This window comes from Bactrocera dorsalis, chromosome 4 (genome assembly GCF_023373825.1).
Source record: "Bactrocera dorsalis isolate Fly_Bdor chromosome 4, ASM2337382v1, whole genome shotgun sequence".
Classification (NCBI taxonomy): Eukaryota; Metazoa; Arthropoda; class Insecta; order Diptera; family Tephritidae; genus Bactrocera; species Bactrocera dorsalis.
Window position 1 is genome coordinate 22,412,100 of NC_064306.1, and position 18,591 is coordinate 22,430,690.

The 18,591-nt window shown below is 38.7% G+C and overlaps 1 protein-coding gene across 1 annotated transcript in view; it reads right to left on the reverse strand.

Annotated features, from left to right (window-relative positions):
- Positions 1 to 4,624: 4,624 nt before the first annotated feature.
- The window catches only part of LOC105233000 (nose resistant to fluoxetine protein 6), a 36,413-nt gene continuing 22,446 nt past the window's right edge, over positions 4,625 to 18,591 (reverse strand). The window contains exons 2-7 of the mRNA XM_011214921.4: positions 12,034 to 12,293; positions 11,042 to 11,220; positions 6,837 to 7,556; positions 6,612 to 6,777; positions 5,908 to 6,531; positions 4,625 to 5,836 (exon numbers count right to left, since the gene is read on the reverse strand). Of these exons, the coding sequence (XP_011213223.2) occupies positions 5,708 to 5,836; positions 5,908 to 6,531; positions 6,612 to 6,777; positions 6,837 to 7,556; positions 11,042 to 11,220; positions 12,034 to 12,293 (2,078 nt within the window). The 3' untranslated portion in view covers positions 4,625 to 5,707. The remainder of the gene's footprint in view (positions 5,837 to 5,907; positions 6,532 to 6,611; positions 6,778 to 6,836; positions 7,557 to 11,041; positions 11,221 to 12,033; positions 12,294 to 18,591) is intronic.

The window sequence follows — 18,591 nt, forward strand, 5'->3', positions numbered from 1 at the left end:
GGAAAGTTCTCTGATCGCCATTCACTTGGGAGTGGCTAGAAACGATTCTTTTACATATGACTCAAGCAGCTCACGACTTCCGGTTTTTGACCTAGTATCCTCTAGGCGAAACATCCCTCCGTAGGGTTGTGCGCTGGATTTGGGACCCGCCACGTAAAAAACACTCCAATGAAAAGGAACAACAAGTCTCGGATGAGTGACGCCCCTTTTGATGACGACCATGCAAACGAAATAAGGACTACGAATTAAGCGCATGCACCGGGAATTTCCGGCCCCTTAATTGGAAACGTGCCACTGCCCAGCTGGTTGCTGTCCTCGTAAAAATAAAGGCTGACATCACCGCCGTCCAAGAAATGCGATGGACGGGACAAAGACAGAGACAAGTGGTCCCTGTGGCATTTACTACAGTGGTCATATAAAGGAGAGTAAGTTTGGTGTGGGATTCGTGGTGAGAGAGAGACTCCGTCACCGTGTACAATCATTCACTTCGGTGAATGAAAGTCTAGCCACAATCCGCATCAAAGTGAGGTTCTTCAACATATCGCTGATTTGCGCCAACGCCCCGATGGAAGAGAAGGACGATGTGACCAAAGTCCCTTTTATGAGTGCTTGGAGCACACTTATGAGAGCTGTCCCCGCCACGATATCACAATCGTGCTTGGCGACTTTAATGCCAGGATGGTCAAAGAAGACATCTTTGGCACTACTAGCGGTCGGTAAATTCAGCCTCCACAATGAAACATCCCCAAATAGGTTGAAGCTGATCGACTTCGGTTATTTGTAGTACTAGATTCCAATATAAGAAGATTCATCAAGCTACCAGGCTTTCTCCGGATCGAAAAACTACCAACCAGATCGATCATGTTGTAATAGAAGGAAGATACGTCTCCAGTGTTTTAGATGTGCGTGCGATCCGAGGTCCTAACATCGACTCGGACCACTATCTTGTTGCAGCCAAGATTCGCACCGCCTCTGTGCAGCAAAAAACGCACGGCAACAAACACAAGGAAGGTTCGACGTCGAGAAGCTGCAATCACAACAGATAGCCGAACGATTTTCTACTCGACTTGCACTCCAGCTCCAGCACTCGTCAACAACTCGGTATAAAGGAACTGTGGGACGGCATTTCAAGATCCTTACGTACAGCTGTAACCGAAACCATTGGTTTTCGGAAAATGCAAAAGAACAGCTGGTACGACGAGGAGTGCCGTGTCGCAGAGGAGAGAAAACAGGCTGCCTACCTCGCAACGTTACGATCGACCACAACACGTGCGGGATGGGATAGATACCGAGAGTTGAAGAGGGAAGCGAGACACAAGTGAGAGGCCGAAATGCGTGAGTACGAAGAGCTTGACAAGCTGGCCGACACGGGTAATGCTCGAAAATTCTACGAAAAAATGCGGCGGCTTACAGAAGGTTTCAAGACCGGAGCATTATCTTGTAGAACCCCCAAAAGTGATCTAGTCACCGATGCTCAGAGCACACTTAAATTATGGATGGAACACTTCTCAACCCTGCTGAATGTCAGTGAACGAACAACGCCAGGAGAAGGCGTTCCATTGCCCGACCATGAAGAAGTTCGAATAGCAATTACCCGCCTGAAGAACAACAAAGCGGCAGGGGCCGATGGATTGCTGACCGAACTATTCAAACACGGCGACGAAGAACTGACTAAGGAGCATGCATCAGCTTCTTTGTAAAATATGGTCGGACGTAAGCATTCCCAACGATTGGAATTTAAGTGTGCTCTGCCCAATCCACAAAAGGGAGACCCCACAATCTTTGCCAACTACCATAGAATAAGCCTCCCCAACATCACATATAAGGTTCCGTTGAGCGTACTGTGTGAAAGACTGAAGCCTACCGACAACAAACTGATTGGACCTTATCAGTGTGGCTTTAGACCTGGCAAATTAACAACTGACCGGATATTCACCGGCTGTGTAAGCTGACATTGAGCAACACCAAAAGCTCCATCAGGATCGGAAAAGACCTCTCCGAGCCGTTCGATACCAAACGAGATTTCACATAAAATGACTCCCTATCGTGGGACTTCTTCAACCTGCTGCTCGAAAAAATAATTCGAGCTGCAGAACTTAATCGAGCAGGTACAATCTTTTATAAGAGTGTACAGCTGCTGGCGAATGCCGATGATATTGATATCATCGGCCTCAACACCCGCGCTGTTAGTTGTGCTTTCTCCAGACTGAACAAGGAAGCAACATAAATGGGTCTGGCAGTGAACGAGGGCAAGACGAAATATCTCCTGTCATCAAACAAACAGTCGTCGCACTCACGTCACTGTTGACAGTCATAACTTTGAAGTTGTAGATAATTTCGTCTATTTAGGAACCAGTATTAACACCACCAACAATGTCAGCCTGGAAATCCAACGCAGGATTACTCTTGCCAACAGGTGCTACTTCGGACTGAGTAGGCAATTGAAAAGTAAAGTCCTCTCTCGACGAACAAAAGCCAAACTCTATAAGTCGCTCATAATTCCCATCCAAATCCTGCTATATGGTGCAGAGGCTTGGACGATGACAACAACCGATGAGTCGACGTTACAAGTTTTCAAGAGAAAATTTCTGCGAAGGATTTATGGTCCTTTGCGTATTGGCCACGGCGAATACCACATTCGATGGAACGATGAGCTGTACGAGATATACGACGACATTGACATAGGTCAGCGAATTAAAAGACAGCGGCTACGCTGGCTAGGTCATGTTGTCCGGATGGACGAAAACACTCCAGCTCTGAAAGTATTCGACGCAGTACCCGCTGGGGGAAGCAGAGGAAGAGGAAGACCTCCACTCCGTTGGAAGGACCAAGTGGAGAAGGACCTGGCTTCGTTTGGAATATCCAATTGGCGCCACGTAGCGAGAGAGGAAACGACTGACGCGCTGTTGTTAACTCGGCTATAATCGCGTAAGCGGTGTCTACGCCAGTAAAGAAGAAGAATTGGTTATAGTTTTCCGTATGTGAGAAAAACATTAATGAGGATGAAAATCACTATATTAGGGATATGAGATTAATACCAAAGACTAACCAATTTCATTAATATCCAGCGCTAAACTGTGGCTGTTGCCATCAAATGAGAGGAAAGAGCACGGGAGACTGGGTAGTTTGCATAGCTCTTTGTGTTCGTCAATATGTGCTTGCAAATTGCAGAGCAATAATGTGTTTCCTGTAACAACCAGTACCAAATGTGCTCGAGAATTAGTAAACAAGATGCCATACTTGGGAAGGGCTAAGTACGGGTGTAACCGAACATTTTATACTCGTACATCTTGGAAGTATCAAAGCTGGGGAAATACCTAACTTTATATTAAAAAATTTTTCAAAAGAATTCAACATTCATTCTTCGACGAAATTATGAATTAATAAATAAAAATAAATAATTATCTGACATCAACTAAGCCGTGGACACTAAATTTAATGTATTGAGTTGAGGTGGAAAAAATCAACCAGAAGATTGGAATTATGGGGGCTAAGAGAAATATTGAACCGATTTAAACAATTTTTGACATACAGACATACTATTATCAGGAAAGGATTCGTTTCTAATTTTTAATTATCTATCTCACTCATTGACCGATACTTTTAGTAAAAAGTCAGCCATAGACTCGGGGGTCCACTTTTTTGGTATCCGGGCGCTTGAATAGTTATTGTTCGGTTAGGACAATTTTTAGTCATACCGTGGCACACTCCAAAGCCAGTTTTCGTACCAAGTTTTATTCAGATATATTGATTAGTATACTGGATTTGTATACTGGAAAGTAAAGGTGCTAAGGAGAGGATCCGCAGGGTGGTTTTATACCACCAACTACACCATATTTTTGATCAGTTTATATGCTGATGATGCGCAATTGCGGTGTTGCGCATTGGTATTGATGGCATGTGCTCGAAATGAACCAATTAAATCTCAGACGTTTTTAGTTTATTTACTGCAATAAGCCAAACGCTGTGCGCTACAAACCCAAGGAAACTATAAACCGGATCGCAAAATTACAGCCTATGTTTTAATCGCGAAATAGTGGAATAAGTATATTGAAATGAACTACCAAAACACCGCATTTAGACAATGATCGGATTTCTCTTGCTATTTCTTGTATAGTACATCTAAACAACGAATACCGCATGCTCCCAGTTCAGGAAAATGCTACATTGTCGTCTCCTCTTCCACTTCCAACGACATCAAGCGAATATTCTTAAATTGCACCAACGATATCCTCCACCTTACATGCCAAAAAACGGTAAGATGTGCGTCTGGCAAGGACTTCACGTCATCCACAGGGACGCAGTCATTGCCTCTCTCTTCTAGTAAACGGCTTTCAGGGAGACTCATCATAGCAATCTCTCGTTTTGAGCTGATAAATAATAAAACTCGTTCTGTAGAGCTTCCTTTAGATGACATTGATGACCACAACTGATATCTTACCAATTCGTATATAGCATATATTGTATACATAAGTTCTGTTTGAGTAGCCGCAAAATAAAAGAAACAGTGGAGCATACATACATATATTGTTTTGGGTACATGGGTCTGATCATTTGTCGGGAAGTGTATATATGTACAACTATAAGTATAAGATAAGAATGAAACACGTATGTACGTATGTACTCTTTTTGTGACTTATAATTATATATTTTAGTTTTGTGCATTTGACTTATAAATCATGATATTTATTTATTTCATCGAAAATCTTTATATAAAAAATGTATAGTATACATACATGCTATTTGTTTTTAAGTATGTTTGTATGTATTTACGTGTACCCATTTATATTAGATGTACATATACACAATCACTATATAACTTTTATGCTACTAATCTAAATGAGAATGAGCGAATGTTTAAAGGGTTTTATATCGAATCGCTACATCCGAGTTGTCAAATGCTTACTCATTGCAATTTCGGCGATTCACAGCATGAGTGCGTTCGTTAGCTTTGGAATAAATATGTATGTACATAGTATGTTCGTTAATGACATTGCAAATAAAAAGTTAATGCTTGAAAGTTTAGACTGAATCCAAAATCAATGTTTTGATCGTTTGCACCTCAAAGTGCGGTCCGATGTCACAAATGATGATAGAAAATACTTTATGATATACATACATACATACATATATGTAAATATTTATGTATGTGGACAAGTAGTTAAAATTGTTTTGCATGTTTTATACATATGTACATCTAGGTATGAAGTATATACTCCAGAGAAATGCGAACCCGTAGACCCGTGGACATGTCATTAATTTAGGCACTGGAGCAATCTCGCCGAACTCGTACTGGTCTCTTGTACTGTTCTGAAAATGTCACGTCTTTCTTGTATGCAGGCGCGAACTATTTGCAAAATATTGTACCGATTGCGACTTCAAGAAGAGATAACTGCCGGGTATTGGGATGGAACTTTTGAGTGTTTCATAATAGTTCGGTAGATTGGCTATGCTATAAGCGGAGTAATGGTTTTGGGTGCATCAGAACTGAACCAGTTTTGAACTAGTGAACTTCCTCCTGCAGTATGTCAGTGTATGTATATGTATGTATGGTATATATCAGTAAATGTTTTAAATGAAGTTGTGCATGTTGATTGATTACAAACTTAAGGAACAAGATTAAAATGTAAATGAAAAAGTAATTAAATACATACATATGTACATGTATATGTTAACATATACAAATATTATATTAAAATACTTAAAACTAAGCGATACGCTTTTTTCGACTAGGAGACAGGATTTTCAACATGGTGACGACGGGCGCTTCGAATGACATCGACACTACAAACGATAAGAGATACGAGGCCACCACGAGCCCGAAGAACAATATAACCTAAGAGTAAAAATTATAATTACAATTATTAAATATTTACAGATATTTCCAAAAATATACTGCCAACATACCATTGTGTCACCGCCCAGATGAAGGGGCGCATCGGTGTTCAAGGCCATGGAACGTATGACAATCGGATGCACGAGATATGCGCAATAAGTGACCCGCGAGAAGGGATACAGGCAAGGAGCTGAAAGCAATGTATTTATGTATCCACCATATCCTGTGGAACAAGCAATCGTGATCCATGCCAGCGATAGAGCCCAGGCTGAGTGACTGAGTGAGCTGTACGCGGCTGCCATAAACTGTGATAATTCCGCACGATACAACCCGAACACGAGAACAAACAAGTTGAGCATGGCCAATACCCAGAGAGTGGCCACCGTTAGACGTGGTAAACGGATTTTACAGTTGGTGCGGAATAGTATCCATCCAACAGCCATACCAATAAGGTAGGGTCCAAGACGTGTCCAGGGTTTGTCGTAAATTTTATCGAAGAGCGCTAGCGGGTCATCAGTATCTGGACGATGGTTGTTTGTAAATGCTATGACTGCTGTGGTAATCCATGACGATACTAAGAAAAATAATGTGGTAAATGCCGCTAACTTAAAATGTCGCACGCCAATAATCAGTATGATAGCACCGATTATATAAAACTGTGTGTCATTCGCCAGATACCAACTCCATAGCATACACTGCGAAGGAAGACATTTCAAATAATTTAGATAATTTCTTTTTCAGCTAAATTATGGTTCATTGAAGTTATTTTGTTTACCATTTGATCTACTGGAAAGAGTGTGTTGATGTACAGCAAGTTACGCCACCAATATTGCGGACAAGTTTCGTGATCCATAGTTGGGGGATCGAATATTGAGTAGGCTGCCAAATATTTCATGGATACTTGCACCACGCCGAGTACAAACATGTACGGAGCTGTTAACCTACAAATTGTAAAATTATTAATCTTCGCTTACCATTCCAATAATCTCAATGTACAAACCTCATGAAACGATATGCGACCAATCCGAAAAAGTGTGCAGTACCAGCTGCCAGCTCACTCGTCCCTTTCGTTAGTTTATTTAGTTTTCCTTTGGCGTTCGTGCGGAAGTACAAATATGAAACCAAGAAACCACTGATAAAGAAGAATGTATCCACGCTGAATGGTCCGTTGGTGATGGCTTGAAAGAAGAAATTTTTCTCCACTTCCTTGCGCATCTCCATATTGTCGGAGTATTTGAAGACCACTATGCAAGTGTGACCTAGTATCACCCATGCCATCGAGAAGGCACGTAACCCATGTATAGACGGAATGGTGTCTGCACCGACGTTTCGATCACAGATCGCATTGAAATTGGTAATAGCTGAGAATGATAATAATAATTCGGAGTAAATGCCTAATTTTTCCGGTTCGTGCAGATGACCTTCCAGATGTTCATCTGAACTGCTGTTGCTACTCGCAGGTCCGCCACTTATCTCATGTGGCATGTTCAGTACTATATTCAGTTCGTTAAGGGATTCCTTGATGGACTCTTTTTTGAGCGATTCATGTGCCAAGGAATCACTGTAATCAGAAGAAGGACAGCCAATGCCAGACGAGGTTTCACTGTTATTCATCATTTCTTTATCCTGACGACGAAGTGCTGCTTTCAAGCGACGGGTCAAGTATATTTCGTATAAAGTGCCGGCAGTTATAAGTGTGAAAACGAAAGATGTGACAAATCTAAAAAAATAATATTTCATTACTTATGTACATATATGTAAATACGTTTATGATTGCTTAATTTTATATACATATACTCGTATGATTTGATTTTAAGGGGAGAGTTTTATTTTTCGAGTTGTGTGTAAATTTCAAGACGGCTCCAAGCCCAATGTCGTATGAATCTTTTATATCACATTTCAAAATTTTAAAGCGCTTTCCTCTTAACTTATATTTTTAAAGGCAGTGCCTCTCATAATTTCAAAACTATTTCCCGGATCGTTTTGCAATTTTGTATTTTAATTTATTTATTCGTTTTGTCAGTTTTTTATTTGAAAGTTCTGATATATCTTCTAATATCTTTCATATTATTTGCCATTCTTTTCGAACCTTGAATTCGCGTCATATCACCATTATTGGCCAATCTACTGAAAGAATATTCAAGAATTGGGTTCTTTTAAAATTATTCAATAGAACGTCAGTTGGATTGTTAATCCAATACCACTCAATGTTTTCACAGAAGTTAGAATAGCTTTTTATCGATAATATCGGCACTGGTCTGAATTTTAAGGGCGGCTAGCCTCGCTTCAATAGTAATTTATTAACGTGATCAATTTTAATTGACTATCTACTAAAAATTATGATATTTGAATTTCGAGTCTTTCTTTTTATCACCTTTGATCCCATCAACTTTCAAATCAATAGCGTCGATACTTAATTAACTACGTATATTTACGTTTTTGTCGCAAGGTTTCTCAGATCTATGATCTTTAATTCTATTCGATATTATTAGAATTAAATTTTTGGTAAGGAGGTAACTTAAAACCAGGGCACGGACATAGGTTGTTTTTATTGTTTTATGTTAAAAGCCAAAATAATTCATATATAAAAACCTATATTTGAAATCGCAAGCACGTGTTCAATATTCAAGTAAGAATCATTTGAATATTTTTTTACTTAAAAGAAACACACGAAACTACTGCCAGAGTACAGTAATTTTTGTTCATACCCAAATGTATATGGGTTATACGGATTGTTGTTAGCGAACAAGGCGGTTTTTTTGGCACACCATGTGAAACCGACAGATACATCGCCAGACAATGAGGATACTGTGTTAGATGATGGGCGACGGCGAATAAACATTCATACCAAACTGAATATAGGGTTGCCCGGAAAGTGATAGAACTGAGTCAATTTAAAAAAAAAATTATTGAATTAATCCGCACAATTCTTTAAAAACTTTCAGAATAGTCTTCTTCTGCGTCGATGCAGCGCTGCCAGCGCGATTTCCAAGCATTGAAGGCGTCACGGAACGAATTCTCCGGAATAGCCTTGAGAGCCGAGGTGCATGCTGCTCGGATCCCCTCTGTCGTCTCAAAATGCTTGCCTTTCATTCGGAAGATTGCCTCTTTGTCTCGGGATCATAGTCAAAGATCCATAACTCGTCACCTGTAATTACGTTATTCAAAAATCGGTGGTCACTTTTACACATGTTAAAATTTTCTTGGCACACTTCCGCTCGCTGCAATTTCTGGTCATCAGTAACCACTTTTGGGACCATCTTCGCGCACACCTTGAGCATGTTCAAGTGCTCCTTCACAATGTCATAAACCACAGATTTTGATCAATTTACTAATTCTTAGTCAACGGCCTGAGTTCAAACTTTGCACGAGACACATTGACGGTGTTTGTCGAAGTCGCAGGTCTCCCAGCACGGTCTTCATCAGCGACCTCTTCCCGGCCCTCCAAAAAGGCCTGGTGCCTCCGAAACAAACCACTTCTTGCTAAAGCAACATCTGGGTAAACCTGCTTGATCATATTAAACGTCTCTGTCGCAGATTTATCGAGTTCCATACAGAATTTGATCGCGTGCCTCTGCTCCTACGGACGCTGCATTTTCGGCTTGCACCACTCACAGAAATACGTCGCGCGAAAATGTTTGTCATAACTCTCCAGATGCTCCGGCACATCTGACCAGCTAGGAACGCCCTCTACCGCTCCGAAGTACAGTCGCGGCGGAAGGAAATCAGTCCTACAAGTATTACTTTCCGGACAAAGGAAAGTGGTATAGTGGATCCCAGTAGTAAAGGGCACTTGTGGGCAAAAATTTTTTAAAAAGTAGGTGTGGCCACGCCTTCTAATAAGTTGTATATACATACCTCCTAAACTACTAAAGCTACAACCAAATTTGTTAAGCGCAAATATTATAAGAACTTCTACCGACAGTGTGAAAATGGATAAAATCGAAGTATAACCCCGTTTACTCCCCATATAACGGTACTGTTAAAATCTAATAAAAGCGCAATAAATCAACAACTAAATACGTCAGAGACATTAAATTTTACCTCCGAGATATTAGAGAGGTTTACAGGAGCCAGTGTGAACATTGGACGATGCGCGTAACAATGCCCAGTTTTGGTGAATATCTCGTCTCTAGTATGTGCCACTCGAAAATTGTTTAAATGCAATAGAAACTGTTCATGCCCTTAGGTACCTATAGTTGACTTTTGATCGAAAACTTCGGTCAATGTGCGATATATATATATATTAAGGAATAATGCTTCTCTTAAAATGGTATGTCTGTATGTCAAAAATGTGCTGAATTGGACCAATACTTCCATTAGCCCCCATATATTTAATATAAAGATTTTCGAACTTCCGGGTGACTTTGTACTGCATATATCGGCCAATATGTGAGTTATCCCAATGAAAACAAGGGAGCGTGTTTTATTCATTACATTGTATCTTTGTGCCTAAAATAGATAAATTTGAGCGTAAACTTGGCCTAGTCCCTATATAGTTAATATCAGGATTTTTGAACATCCGGTTGACTTTATCCTATATGATTGCTTTGAAGTTAAAATATTTCCCTGGCTTTGATTCATGCATGTTGCAAGAGTATAAAATGTTCGGTTGCACCCGAACTTAGCCCTTCCTTACTTGTTGTCAGTTACATCCGTTATTTAACTAAGTTCAAGACCATGTTAGAAAATTTCAATGCTCGCCATCACGTTAAACAATATGAATTATTTCTCGCAGCGTTCAGAGCTTTTATTTTATTTAAAAAAACTATACCTAAGCCGCCGCACGCGTGTATTTTGGACTGGCATTCTACTTTTTTTGCGTTGTTGGAAAGGAGGCCTCAACACTGTAACTATTCCGTCATTTGTTTATGTTACATGTTCTATAGGGAGCGTGCGCGCACCGACTGGATTCCGTGCATAATATCAAAAAAGTCAAACATTATGATAAAGATGTCAAACCACGAAATGTAAAAGGCTACCCGTAATATGTACATATATGTATATATGGATATCAGACCCTTAAGTTTCTCTACTATTAAGTTTTTCATACTTTCTGAGTTTTAACACCTCATCTATAGAGAGGCATCCATGTATTAATCACACGTTCTCGTAGCAGAGAAAGACAAAAAATAATGTTTGCATATCGTGTTTGGTGAAGATATATATATACATAATTATACTACTTTAATTATTAAAACTCACATTAGAATCCAAAACGTTCGATCATCGTACAAGTTGAACTTCCCATTGGTGGGCATGCGCACATCCAAAATGTTAACAGTCCGTGTTGCCGAGGGTGTTTGTGTGGATTCTGCTAAAACATTAACTTCTTTGGTTGAACAGCTAGAAGGTAAACAAACGCCAACGTAGATGGTTCGAGTCTAAAATCCAAACGAAACAATTTATACTTAAAATTCAAAAATAACTATTTACTATATTATTTATATCATACTGTAGAGCCACCTATAGCTGAATATATACTAATATATTTACTATACTAAGCAAAGGAGAATATCTTTTGCAAATAAATTAACTAAGATTAGCACCTCCGCGCAAGCGCATCCATTCAGAAGAATAAATGTTTGATTTTAAAACAAGTTTAAATAACTGCTTTTCATGTCCCTAGGCTACAGTTGGGTTACTGTTCACACCGTTTGTTGCGAGCATGTAACTCTTACTACTGCCGTGAGGAAAATATACTTATCAACTGTTCTTTTGTGTCACTATTAACGACTAAATTAACTGGTATACGAAGCGATTGCCTGCCAATCTTATCGTTCCATCCCGGTAAACTTCACTCGAACCGTACCAGTATTGCGATAGTACAGAGTTTTTAACTATTCGATCGCCAAAACAGGGAACCAACTTTTGTGGCCAATTATTGTGGTTTTGGTTTCAAAGTAAAAGAGGTCAAAATATGCCAAGTCTTAGGCCACTAAGTAAACGATAAAATTGGCATTATAATTATTATTTATGCATATATTCATATAAATGCAAGATAGGCTAATTGAAGAAATATCTCTCACATTTAGTTTTCCACCAAAGAGATTCAATAGGAAATGTGTTTTGTCAAATTTGGCTTACATTATTTTTGTTGTATTTTTGGCGTCATTCCTGTAAATCTTTACTCAAATGATTGTTCTTTCTAAACTTATCCACTTTTAATAAGAATTTATAAGTATGTGTGTACTTGCCATAAGTGCTGGAAACGTATCGTTCAAGAAAAGCTTTATAACAAAGAAGCCGGGCATAAAGGGTGGATTTTCATTGTAGACCGTTGTGTAAAGCTGCGTATGTGCTTTGGCGAACGGAAGGCCAGAGTTTTTCGCAGATCTTGCATTTGAGCTGTCATTATCATCTTCGTGGTAAATAGATTCACATAACGAAAGAGATCCCAGCCAATAGTTGTTTCCATAGAAGAAGCCTGATGTATAATGACCGGAAGCATCATCCACTAGAAATAGAAACCGTATGTTAATTTTCATGATAAACGCTGACAAACACTGAATTCACATCATGATAAACAATTTATGTAAATTTGAAACAAAGGTATTTGGTTAAAAATTAAAAGAAGCGTAATGAAGCTCAACTTTATATCTTTATCTCATATGTACAATATGTCATCTAAGGTAGCAACATTACGTATGACAATCCTCATTGATGTGGAATGTCGGATTTAAAAAATGTATATACATATATTCATGGTTGAGTGTCTCTTGGATGATTCATTGTTTTTCGAGTAATATTAATATTCGTCTTCTACCTTCCTTGTTTTCTTTAATACCAAATATAATACCAAAATAAATTTTTTAATTGAAATATCTTTACATAGTTTTTCCGAACAAATTTGTGCTTTTAACTAAGTACAAAATTCATAAAAAACAAGTAAGGAAGGGCTAAGTTCGGGTGTCACCGAACATTTTATACTCTCGCATGATAAAGTGATAATCGAGATTTCATTATCCGTCATTTACATATTTTTTTATTTTGCTGTAAAATTAATTAGAATTAAATTCTGAGAGATTTACCGATATTTTCGGTGAAAAATTAGGTTAGGTTAGGTTAGGCACTGAGTTCTTCGTGTTCGATATAAGGGACCTTGAAAAGTTATGTATATATATATATATGTGTAAAGTTTTATTCCGCTATCATCATTTGTTCCTAATGTGTATATTATAAAGAGAAGGCATCAGATGGAATTCAAAATAGCGTTATATTGGAAGAAGGCGTGGTTGTGAACCGATTTCACCCATATTTCGTACATGTCATCAGGGTGTTAAGGAAGTATTATATACCGAATTTCATTGCAATCGGTCGATTTTCACGCCCATTTTCAATTTTTAAAAAAAGCCTGGGTGCAGCTTCCTTCTGCCATTTCTTCTGTAAAATTTTGTGTTTCTGACGTTTTTTGTTAGTCGGTTAACGCACTTTTAGTGATTTTCAACATAACCTTTGTATGGGAGGTGGGCGTGGTTATTATCCGATTTCTTCCATTTTTGAACTGTATATGGAGATGCCTGAAGGAAACGATTCTGTAGAGTTTGGTTGACATAGCTATAGTAGTTTCCGAGATATATACAAAAAACTTTTAGGGGGCGGGGCCACGCCCACTTTTCCAAAAAAATTACGTCCAAATATGCCCCTCCCTAATGTGATCCTTTGTGCCAAATTTCACTTTAATATATTTATTTATAGCTTAGTTATGACACTTTATAGGTTTTCGGTTTCCGCCATTTTGTGGGCGTGGCAGTGGGCCGATTTTGCCCATCTTCGAACTTAACCTTCTTATGGAGCCAAGAAATACGTGTACCAAGTTTCATCATGATATCTCAATTTTTACTCAAATTACAGCTTGCACGGACGGACAGACGGACGGACGGACGGAAGGACAGACAGACATCCGGATTTCAACTCTACTCGTCACCCTGATCACTTTGGTATATATAACCCTATATCTGACTCTTTTAGTTTTAGGACTTACAAACAACCGTTATGTGAACAAAACTATAATACTCTCTTTAGCAACTTTGTTGCGAGAGTATAAAAAATAATTACATGACTCAGCCAACCAAAGCGCAATGCCCAATTATTTTCCTAATCCCAAAGTTCCCAGTTTTAAATTAGTGTTCTCTTCATTTCAATTATCTCAAATCCTCTTTTAAAGAAATGGCTATGCCATACTGTGCAGGGAACACATAACGGAAATTGCTCTTGACATTTTTAAAACTGGCTCAACAAATATTTTTGCAAGTGGAATTTAAGAATTCTTAAAAATAGCTAATCGTGTGCCGAAATGCTACATTCCATGCTATTTTATTTATTATTTTCAAGATTTGTTATTTCCTTATTACCCAATTTCTACATCAGTTTTTTTTCACAGCCTCTTTAGTACGGCTTGAACGCCTATTGGCCAAGGCTCAGGAATCATTATTGCATACTTTGTTACAAATCTGTTGATTTATTATTATTTTAAGAAAAATAAAATCTAATGAAAACATGTTTTAACACAAAATTTTTAAAAATGTGGACAACTTAATGTCGTCAAAGGCTGCTCATTATTTCGGATTCCATCATTTCAAAGAACTTCATAGAATATTCTCCACATTGTTATAAGCTTCAAGAGTTTGAAGAGTTCAATTTTGAAGCTTGGATGTCTCCATGACTATAATTAAAAATTTTTACTTGAACTGTTATTGTTTAAGTACTGCCCAACATTAAATGAAGTAACAGTAAACAGACGTTTCTGTATTTGTTTTTAGCAACTACTCAATAGTGTCTGATGGTGTCTAGACCGTGGAGCTACATGCCAGCTGCAGATTTACTTTGAAGTTACTTAGTAAGTAAATATGTATTTGAGCATGTTGCAAGATTGCATAACATAAACCAGATTTTATTTGCAACTTATTTTCAATTTCTTTTTGTATTCTGCTTCCAAAGTGGGTTTACATATTTCTCTCTTTCACTTTCGTTTCTCATTCGCTTCAGCTTTTTGAGGTCAGCTTCGCGCAAATACTGGTCCGAATGTTTACTGTTGCAACTTTTTGCTATTCTGTCACATGAAGCGAGTTCCAAGTGATCAGTTTCAAAAGTTTCATACTTCGTTCGTATGTAAGTATGTATTCATGAGGTTGCAAGCAGCTTTCCGTTTTTTTGCCGCAAATTGGCTTCCAGTTGCTGTACGACGTCATGGTTTGCAAGTCTTCCGGGCCGGATCACGATAATTCATTGGCAATCTTTTTATTTCGGTAGTGGTTAAGCAACGGTTTTCGTTGGCTTCCAAGCAAAGACCTTGGCCAAGAAAATGAGCCAGAGACCGTCGGAAAATTTAAAGCAAATTTGTTAAATCTTACGTATGTACATATATACTTTAATAATTACTTTTACGTACTAACATGTGTTCGCTTATGTTCGTATAACAGTTCGGATTTCGCAACAACGGACCACAGCTTTCCTCTGAGTGTTACATGCAACTTCCAATTTTTCATAGCCGCTCAAATACCATGACCATGAACTGACAAACGGTGTGGCGACTGTGGCTTATGTAAGTCTATTAACTTGAACGGCATTCAATCGCATGCAAATATTATTTAGATATGTTACTCGACCGGAACATGTTGGCGCTAACGGTTTCTCTCAAAATCACCAGAATGAAAAACATGTCAACAACTTGTTGGGTTTTACAACAGATATCTTGTGTAAATATTGTAAAAGATAACCTGAGTTGTTCGGCTAATAGAGAGACATAATACCCTCCATTTGATATTTTCGAGTTAATAATACAGTTTCAGTTTAAGAGTTTCGGTGGAGTCTATCGCTGAGTCTGTCCCTGACGTTTGCCTGTCACATGAATGGAACAGGGGCCGGACATCTTCTTCTTCTTAATTGGCGTAGACACCGCTTACGCGATTATACCGAAGTTAACCACAGCGCGCCAGTCGTTTCTTCTTTCGCTACGTGGCGCCAATTGGTTAATCCAAGCGAAGCCTGGTCCTTCTCCACTTGGTACTTCCAACGGAGTGGAGGTCTTCCTCTTCCTCTGCTTCCCCAGGCGGGTACTGCGTCAAATACTTTCAGAGCTGGAGTGTTCTCGCCCATCCGGACAACATGACCTAGCCAGCGTAGCCGCTGTCTTTTAATTCGCTGAACTATGTCAATGTCGTCATATATCCCATACAGCTCATCGTTCCATCGAATGCGATATTTGCCGTGATCAACGCGCAAAGGACCATAAATCTTTCGCAGATTTTTTCTCTCGAAAACAAGTAACGTCGACTCATCAGTTGTTGTCATCGTCCAGGCCTCTGCACCATATAGCAGGACGGGAATTATGAGTGACTTATAGAGTTTGGTTTTTGTTCGTCAGAGAGGACTTTGCTTCTCAATTGCCCACTCAGTACCTGTTAGCAAGAATTATCCGGCGTTGGATTTAGAACCGGGCTTGGGCCGGACATGCCGACCATTAAAATTCGATAGAAATGATATAATAACTCTAGCAGGATTCCTAGAGGATGGAGTCGTGTGTAGAAGTTCGCGCATGTTAGGAAAGTTCTCTGATTGCCGTCTAAGAAAATCCTTGTGGAGGTCTTAACATCGACTCGGACCACTATCATGTTGCAGCAAAGATACGCACCCGCCTCTGAGCAGCAAAAAACGCACGACAACAAACACAAGGAAGGTTCGGCCTCCACTCCTGCTCTCTGAGAGCACTCATCAGCAGCTCGGTAGAAGGGAACTGTGGGACGGCATTTCAAGATCCTTACGTACAGCTGCAAAAAAAAAGCACATGGTTTTCGGAAAATGCAAAAGATATTGAGCGTTGAAGGGGGATGCGAGACGCATTAGCAGACAGAAAAAGAGAGAGTATGAAGAGCTTGACAAGCTGGCCGACAGGGATAATGCTGAAAAATCCTACGAAAAAATGTGGCGACTAACAGAAGGTTTCAAAACCGAAGCATACACTTGTGGAAATCCCAGAGGTGATCTAGTAACCGATGCTCAGAGCATACTAAAATTATGGAGGAAACACTTCTCCAGCCTGCTAAATGGTAGTGCGAATGGAGAAGGCGAACTCGATTTTCCAGCCGATAGTGATGGAGCAGACGTTCCATTGCATAACATGTTTTGGATAAAACTTAATCAGAGTGGCAGAAGTGCTACGAAAATTGGCTCAAACCCATGCAAAAAAGTAATTATGTACCTTAATGGACAACATTTTGAAAAACGATAAAGTGATTTTCCATGAGTAAAATTTCTTTTTCTCTAATCTCGAAATATAAAATGCGTATTGGCAATGCCGATTTCAGTTGCTTGTAAATAAAATAGTTTACTTAAAAGTTATTGCATATCAGTTCATATTTCTGATTGTGATATATCCATATTTGATAACTCTTAATGTATAATCAGAACTCATTCGTATGCGATTTATGAGTTGGAAACGTCAATGTTAACGGCGTAACGATGAAATTAATTTTCAAAAGCGGCTTCTAAGTGTTAACGATTTTCGGAATGCTTGCAGTGATATTTATGATTTCTTTCACATTCATGTACATTGTACATAAATTTATAAATAGCCGGCAATAAATCGCGGTAGATAATTTTATTAAAATCAAGCAGAGCAGGGAGAGTAAACTGAGATTTAGCAGTTAAAAGAGAAGAACCGTCAGAAGAAGCAATTTGATGTCACTGAATATCGTTATTCTAATAACACCAAACTCCATACAGATATTGATACATACACACATATACACAATTAATTGAAGCCATTTTCGATTGCCGGTAATATATTATAGTTTCATATTCAGCTTTGGACAAAAATGGAGCGAGTTGATTTCCTGCATTCATACAAACACACACACACATACTCTCATGTAGAAACTTGTGGCAGCGGATGCGCTGAAATAGTGACTTATATGCGCATGAGCAAACACATTAACACGAGTTTCATGCGTCAACTCGCCTTTTTAGATAGCTGGGTTCATTACTAATAGGTCTACAATGCGCATTAGTTATATATTATGAGTTCTGCGATGTATTTAATTGTCTGAAACATAGCCGTGAACTGAGTAAAAGCACTGATGCTTCGTTGTAGATGCGAACCTGGTTTGACCCTGTATAATACGATGAAAAATACATTAAAATTTTCGACTTATTATGCACTTGTAAATAGTCGACCATTGTACGAATAAATATGTGTATAAATCCAGGCCTGTATACATATCGCTCATTTGCTGCAAGACCGGCATAAGTCAAAAAAATCGATTTTCCAGAAAACGTGTTTAAAGTTTTCAACTGACTACAACCTTACACGGTGACTCCAACCTTACACCTCTTCTCAATCGGAGCATATAAGAGGTATTCATATGAATTTTTCACTCAACATGAAGTATGATATAACGAACAATTCTGCAGCATTAACTCAAAAATCACGTTTTTTGATTTATGCCGGTGTTGTAGCAAATGAGCGATATATGGACAAATAGTTCTTTAATAGGTAATAGGTAAGTGTTGTGTAATTAGAAAGTTAGTCTTATTACAAAAAAAAAATAAGAAAATAAAAAACTATTGAACACACAATTTTTTTTGTTTATAACGGTTTGCTAAATTCTGTACAGACCTTATTATGTGCACAGAAGACGGTGAACGGAAAAAACGGCCGAAATAACAGCTCCGGGCAAAAACGTCAAAAACTCCATAAAATATGTTGCGTTAAAAGGGAACTTAGGGACGATGAAGATGTAATGATGTACAAAAAA